The 8,440-nt window shown below is 33.1% G+C and overlaps 1 protein-coding gene across 1 annotated transcript; it reads right to left on the reverse strand.

Annotated features, from left to right (window-relative positions):
* Positions 1-4,610: 4,610 nt before the first annotated feature.
* On the reverse strand, positions 4,611-7,468 carry LOC143064777 (tubulin alpha-1A chain-like). The gene is made up of 3 exons (XM_076237873.1): positions 7,337-7,468; positions 6,699-6,921; positions 4,611-5,952 (listed from the first exon to the last, which is right to left on the reverse strand). Exons 1-3 carry the CDS (start codon positions 7,337-7,339, stop codon positions 4,823-4,825), a joined length of 1,356 nt encoding a protein of 451 aa, XP_076093988.1. The 5' UTR covers positions 7,340-7,468; the 3' UTR covers positions 4,611-4,822.
* Between the last annotated feature and the right edge of the window lie 972 nt (positions 7,469-8,440).

The following is an 8,440-nucleotide window of genomic DNA, read 5'->3' on the forward strand; positions in this document are numbered from 1 at the left end:
GCGGAAGATTTCAAATTTTAACGGGAGGGACGGAAGAGGGTCTGAAAAGCGGGAGATTTTAGCTCCCGCCGGAAGAATCACATGTATGCACTTTCGTTGCCCATTACTCCGACATTAGATGATTAGACGGTAACCACTCAAATATGATTATGAAGTCTTTATTTTCAAGGGAGGTCACAGGTTGGAAAACTACCAGTCAGTAACAGTTAGGCCAGGAAGTGATTTGACTGACGTACAGAGTAATTGTATTAGAAAAACTATGTAAATTTATTAAGAACGTCCAAGAGAAGGTCGTTCCTCCAGGTAAGAACTTCTTAGTAGAGAATTCTCGATATCTGACTTTACTAACGTCATACATAAAGTATACGTAAGAAATAACAATTAAGACTATATTTGAGATTGAATTGTCTCCCTTTAAAAAAAAACAACGATATCAAAATGCATTCAGCTATAAATTCGCCATTATCTTCATATTTTTCTTAATCTAATCAAAATATTTGAATTAAGACAACATTGTTGTACATAGGAAAAACGTTTATTTTCAGTTAGGGAATCATGAATACATAGGACAATTAAAACAATCTTGATACTGTACGTGTAAGTCTTTTTGTTTATAAGAAACAAACCGATTAAAAACCAGATACAGCCCAATGCCATTAATGGACTGTTTTATGCTTTATGGTCTGGTGTGGTCTTTTTGGAATGTTTTCGTCTTTCATTTTTTTCATACTTCGTCATCCCGGGCTTTAATATCTCAGATGGTTAAGACGGCGTGCACTACTAAGCTGAGTCCACAAACGTAACGTCTTCAACTTACTAAAACCATTTACGACGTCGGCAGTTCCCCCCAGAAAACAAGCGCGTAACAAAAACACTGGACACTTAGTTTATTACATATTTACGTTCAACATATTTCTTTTTTCCTTCGAACAAAAAAGTGCAGCAAATACACATTCTGGAAATATAAATAAATATATGCTAAGAGCAGTGAAATGGAAATGATTAGCGACTATGTCGTAAACCCTTTTCAGAAAATAGCGTCATTTCTTTAGATTGTAACATAATAGCTGGACATTAAAAAAAATCAGGTGTTCAGTTTGAAATATCGAGTCATTCGTATTTTTCAGATTATTTTAAACTTCTAATTATGCACATTTTGAATATTTCTTGCCGATTCTTCCATTTCGATTATTAGTCCTTCCAAATTACTACTTCTTGCACATAACGAAGATATTTCCAAATTCATCTACCATGATCTTTTTAGATTTTTTTTTGCGATGAATTTCGTGTGATGTCCGAGTCCGAATCCGAACAATTCTATAATACGAAAATGCAGGAAAATATGTTGATTTTTTTTAAGTTTTAGGTCTAAAACTCTAATTTATGTTTATTTAATGTTACACATTACACCGTATTTTGCCGTTTTCTATATGTCCGTTTCATGCAGTCGCTGCATGGATTAAATTTTAATTTACCTTACTTTTATTGTGGATTTTAATGGCATGCATTCATCATTTTATCATAAAAAAATCTTATTCTTATTCTCATTCAAAAATATCTTAAACACGGTTGTATAAAACTGCGCATTTTTCAAAAGCGCATTTTACAATTGCCGTCAACTTTGTGCACGCCGTCTAATCTATGTCCTAGCTTAGACTATTTCTTACGAGTCATTTAGTGTGAATTGTTGCAACTGTCTTTTTAAATTGATTTTTACCGCCTGCTGTTGCATCACTTTCTAAACATAGGAGAGCATTTTGAGTCGGTAAGCATGTTTGTCCACCACCATAATTTATGCTCGGTCATATGCTACTCAGTGCTTGACTTTGTTGGTGTTTATAGTATTTGTGTTTGGTTCGCACATGTTTGCTTTCTCGTTTTAATTCTCTTTCCTTTCCCTTTCCAAAATAGAGATTTTGTCAGTGCATAATTAGTGGATCTTTAAGCGTGTATGCATGTCTTAAACTTGAAAAAGCAGTTTCGATTTTTAGCTTTTGTGATTCTGGTAACTTAAAATTATTGACCATTAAATCTCAAGAAAAATAATCGTAATTAATGGAAGCAAAGGAATAAAGAGCTGATATCCAGTTTAGGATTCAATAACTGGAGACACTGCTATACATCTGTTATACTTTGTTTAAAATGCCAAGGGTTAATTATTAAGTAGCATATTATCATTAAACTATTATAATTGAAATAAAAAATCTCAAAATACAAATATCATCTCACTTTGTTGACCGTCAATCCACGATTTTCACACCAAAATAGGTGGTATCTCTTATTTAAAGTTGTGTTTGACGTATAGTTATCATAACTAGTATTTTGAAGGTTTTTTTTTTTCTCCGGAAAAAAATCTTCAGATATACCTTATAGTCAAGTCAGAATCAACATATGTGTGAAATTATAAAAAATCAAAAGATAAATATTTATGGTTGACACAAAACTTCACGCAAACATATAAATGTGTCGTATATCTCAGAAAAAAAATCCTATATACTATATATCAAAGTATATAGGATACAAAATCTGAGACAAGTGTCTGTGTGTGAATCTTGTGCAAAATTATCAAATTAAAAATTTCAACCCTTCTATCATCCTTTCAAAATGATCTAATCGAACAATTGATCCCCATGTAGTTATTCTTCATACAATAATGATTGTCTGGGTTTGTGAGGTCTATCTTTAATGACCAGGATTGCCTATTTCCTTGCTGAACAGTCTTCGGGTACTCCCACTACTGACTTGTGGTCAAATAAGAGTTTTCTTTACATGTGGAATCTCACTTTCAGATATAGAATATCGATAATACCTTTTTTTCTTTGTTTTTTTTTTCTTTTTAGTGTTGTTATTTTGTGGTTTGAAATGACAACTATATATATACTTTCGATGTAACAGCCTTATTTAGCAAAAAAACACAATATCTAATCTTAAAGTTTATCAATTCAACGTTGTAGTGAGATCTTTGGATATTGACTTTATCGGTACTAAGGTCGATTTTGCATTCAATGAATTAACGCATACTAGCAACTGAATGTGTACTTGCTTTAAAGTTGTGGACACTTAAGTTGTTAACACTTATGGTCCTACATCATGTCGATACTTATATTTTGGCATTGAAGAAGGCCATGTATTTCTCAGACCGTTTATAATGTTTCACACTTAATTGATATTTCAGCAGGAGAAAACATTTTTCTTTTATTAGTTTAAATTGACATTGACTGAGGTAGCTTTCAGTAACTGCAAGTTCTCTTATATAAGTACTCTGTTGTCTTGTTGTTCTAGGTGTTGTTGTGCTTCAAATGTGTTAATCTCTTTTTTTTTCATTGATGCTTATAATTTAGTGGTAGTCGATTGCACTCTGTCATATTCATATCTCGTTTATTGGTTTTGCCCTAAATCAAGCTGTTTTCTATTTTGTTTCGCATTTGGACAAACCTGAACCTCTTATATATATATAAAAAAAAGAGATGTGGTATGATTGCCAATAAGACAACTGTCCACAAGTGACCAAACACAGAAATTAACAACTAAAGGTCACCGTATGGCCTTCAACAATGAGCAAAGCCCATACCACATTGTCAGCTATAAAAGGCCCCGAAATGACAATGTAAAACAATTCAAACGAGAAAACTAACGGCCTTATTTATGTACAAAAAATGAATGAAAAACAAATATGTAACACATAAACAAACGCCACCTTCTGAATTACAGGCTCCTGACTTCGGACAGGCACATTCATACACAATGTGGCGGGGTTAAACACGTTATATATGGGTACGATTTCAAAAGAAAGTCACCCTTGACAAACCCTCATCGCCTCCCTGATATGTGAGAATATACTTTCATTCTTTGTTAATTTAAAAGTTGAATAAAATAAATCTCCATATCTTTCTTGATGTTACATTTCAAGACTGCATGGTGCGGCATTTCTTGGATGTAATTTATCATTATTAATTTTTTTAAATGCTGTTTCTTTTTTCTTATTTATAGATTTTTTTAGAGGGTCAAGCAAATGGTATGGTGTTTCGTAAAAGATGGTTCTATTTCAAATAACTCTAATAAGGAGATGTAGTATGATTGCTACATATTCACCAAAGTTCTAATAAAGAAGATATAAGAAGTTGCATGTCACCTTACAGCCTTCGACAATAAGAAAATGCCATAATGAATAATTTAAAAGGCCCCGACCTGAAAAATGTGAAATAATTCAACGCGGCTAACTAATTTCCTTATTCATAACAACACCATTAACGAATAAAAATATGACAGTCATGAACCAACAACAGCTCACTGCATCTTATGAACCAACAACAGCTCAATGCATCTTCTGAACCAACAACAAATCTCAAAGAAATTGATATCATTTGTAATTCAACCAAACATCAAAAATATGTGTTATTCATTATTATTATAACAGATTACCTTTAAAGCACAGCAACACAGCATCATTAACCAAAGTTCTAAAGTTTTGCTCAACTTTTGCTTATGATTGATATATTTTGATAAAATGAAAATCTACCACACAAGTATCAAATAAAACCAAACAAAAGCTATACCTTCGTCTGCACGACAGCTTGTGTTGAGTATTCAAGGAAGAAACAATGCGTATAATAAATAAATAACAATAGTTTTATTTGTTCATTTTGTAATAGGTTAAAATCTGTGAACAAATTAACAAATACAACCAATAAACTTTAAAAGATGTTAAATAATATCGAATTGTAATGTTCCATACTCTGGTGTAAAAGTATTCTTCAGCGGGATATTATAACAACAGGATCTTACAATGTTATATGTTATTTTTTTCAAATGTTTATTTTGTTTAATATTCTTCTCCTTCTTCTTCACCTTCACCTTCTACGGAGTCAACTCCAACTTCTTCGTAATCCTTCTCAAGAGCAGCCAAATCTTCTCTGGCTTCTGAGAATTCTCCTTCCTCCATACCTTCTCCGACGTACCAATGGACGAAAGCACGTTTGGCGTACATCAAGTCAAATTTGTGGTCAAGACGGGCCCAGGCCTCAGCAATGGCGGTTGTGTTGCTCAACATGCAGACGGCTCTCTGTACTTTAGCCAAATCACCTCCTGGTACAACAGTTGGTGGTTGGTAGTTGATTCCGACCTTGAATCCAGTTGGACACCAGTCGACGAACTGGATGGTTCTCTTTGTCTTGATTGTTGCAATGGCAGCGTTGACATCCTTTGGTACAACATCACCTCTGTACAACATACAACAGGCCATGTACTTTCCGTGACGTGGATCACATTTTACCATCTGGTTGGCTGGCTCGAAACAAGCATTGGTGATCTCGGCAACAGAGAGTTGTTCATGGTATGCCTTCTCGGCAGAGATGACTGGGGCATATGTAGCCAATGGGAAATGAATACGTGGGTATGGTACCAAGTTGGTCTGGAACTCAGTCAGATCGACGTTGAGTGCACCATCGAATCTGAGGGAGGCAGTGATTGAGCTGACAATCTGTCCAATAAGTCTGTTCAAGTTGGTGTATGTTGGTCTCTCGATGTCCAAGTTACGTCTGCAGATATCGTAGATGGCCTCATTGTCTACCATGAAAGCACAGTCGGAGTGCTCAAGGGTGGTATGGGTGGTCAAGATGGAGTTGTATGGTTCAACAACAGCGGTGGAGATCTGTGGGGCTGGGTAGATGGCAAACTCCAATTTTGATTTCTTTCCATAGTCGACGCTGAGACGTTCCATAAGGAGTGAGGTGAATCCAGATCCGGTTCCACCACCGAAGCTGTGGAAGATGAGGAAACCTTGAAGACCGGTACATTGATCAGCCAATTTACGGATTCTGTCCAAGACCAAGTCGACGATTTCCTTACCAATGGTGTAGTGACCTCTGGCATAGTTGTTAGCGGCATCCTCCTTTCCGGTGATCAATTGTTCTGGGTGGAAAAGTTGACGGTATGTACCAGTTCTGACCTCATCTGGAAAAGAGAAAAACAGTTTCATTAATTTCGTTTTCATTTTCAAGAAGCTTTCGGCAATACATTTAAATTGTATGTATACTCAGATGTAAAATAACCGGTGTCTAAATAAATACTAATTCAGCTCTAAACTGTCAAATGCATGAACGTTTAATTAAATAAATATGCGTTGATGTTCAACATTTGTTTCTATCTTAATTCAGTTAGGATGAAGATTAATATAACATTCAGAATTGGCAATTTCTCATCATTACTACATTTGTAGTATGTATATAATCTAACAGCCATGTGTTCAATAAATTTAATATGTCTGATTTTTACTAAATCGGTGATTTTAATTTTTATTATTTCGGCAAAACATATTGTGGATATTTGCTAATAAAAATTAATCGATAGACATATTAAATTAATTGGTTACTAATTCAATTTGCAAAATCAATAGATTAATTTTTAAACGAAGCTTGATTTCATTATGAACTTTGTCGATATATAATAGATTGATCACCGAATCATTTAAATAACCGTTACTACTTTACGGTTTGTAAAGAAAGTTCGGTAAAAAGTTTATAGCGGATTTCAAATCCATTACAATATCATTTTAAAAACCATTTTACCATTGATTTTTTCATTAAAACATTTTAACATTTAACAAAATAAGATTCCTTTTGTTGAACCTTTAATCGTTCAACCGACAATCCCTATACTTATTTAATAACAGATTAAAATAAAAACATGTTTGGACTTACCGACTACAGTTGGTTCCAAGTCAACAAAGACGGCTCTTGGTACGTGTTTTCCAGCTCCAGTCTCACTGAAGAAGGTGTTGAAAGAGTCATCACCGCCTCCAATGGTCTTGTCTGAGGGCATCTGACCGTCAGGTTGGATACCGTGTTCCAAACAGTACAATTCCCAACAGGCATTACCGATTTGGACTCCGGCCTGTCCGACGTGGATAGAAATACATTCCCTCTGAAAGTGAAAAATACAATAAGTGAATATAAATAATTCAGTATTTATTGTTTATTTTTATGAATTAAAGTTTGAAATTAGTTCGTCCTGTCAAGTTTGATTTGATCAACAACTGTTCTATATAACATAAGACATAAAATATAAATTCCTTGATACATGAACTACATGATATAGTTGGTTGTGTTTATTGTTTTATGATTATTATTGTTCGAAGAACCAAACTGCGTTGTACATATTGATCTTTAATCTGTATTGATATAAGTCTCTTATGAAAATAAAGCAGAGTAGTCTTTCTTTAAAATATCAAGTAAATTTATCTAAATTAAACAGTATTTATTTCTCATTATGAAGTTATTAAATATGAAATAAATACATCAGTAAAAATATAATTAAAAAACAATAAATATGAACTTACCATGTTGACGGTTTATTGATTGTATTAAAAAACAAAAAAAGTCCTAAGCTCACGGTGACTTGAGGTGTCGTGTGAGTAAATAGAATGATGTTTAATTCCATTGCTCTCATATTTATACTAGTTGCTAAGCCGTTGCTAGAAAGTAATGCTATGCAAGAATAAACAAGCTTTCTTTCGGAAGACTTCTGATTTTGCAGTCAAGCGCCGATGAAAACCCCTGATGATAATCTTTTTATTATGTAAATTAGTTATAGATTTGCTATAGATACCGTTGTGTAGTGATAAAAATCAACAATGGAAATGGAGAGTCATGTTCAAACATCCATTGTATATTAAAACATATTTTAATATTATTCTTTAGAATAATTACAATAGGATTATTAACAAATAAAGGGCTTAATGAACTTTATAAATATTAATACCAGACAATTAATTTGTTTTTTGGTAGTCAATGTAAATGACGTACTTTAAATATATTTTATTGAGAAGTTGAAGTATTGAACTAAATTAAATTTATTTTTTAAAATCTACCACAATTTAGGAATGATTATAGTTTAAATAGTAAAAATGTCCGCATCATCGTGGTAAAGAAATATTGTATTTCAATTTTCCCTCTGATCGAATGGTTTTAGTATACAGAAAAAAGGAAAATAATTAAAATACCGAACCCAACGGAAAGACCGTATTAAAATGGCAAGTGAAAAGCCAAAACACATCTAATGAATGGAAAACAACTGTAATGACCTGTAATATTTCTGACTTGATACAGGCATTTTCTTATGTAGAAAATGGTGTGTTAAACCTGGTTTTATAGCTCGATAAATCTCTCGCTTGTACGACAGACGCATTGAATTCCATTATATTGACAACAATATGTGAACAAAAAATGAAGAGATAACACTCAATATATAATAAACTGTTATAAATCTATATTTAATTAACTGGCTAATGTGGTCTATGAATCCTTAAATTACATGGTGTTCCTATCTTATCGTTAATCAAAATTCAAAAATATATGCAGCGTTTTTTGTTTTAGATAAAGAGATGTCATTGGTTTGAAATCCAAAATAACAGGATTGTCACCATATTTAAAATGAACATTCA

This window comes from Mytilus galloprovincialis, chromosome 2 (genome assembly GCF_965363235.1).
Source record: "Mytilus galloprovincialis chromosome 2, xbMytGall1.hap1.1, whole genome shotgun sequence".
Classification (NCBI taxonomy): Eukaryota; Metazoa; Mollusca; class Bivalvia; order Mytilida; family Mytilidae; genus Mytilus; species Mytilus galloprovincialis.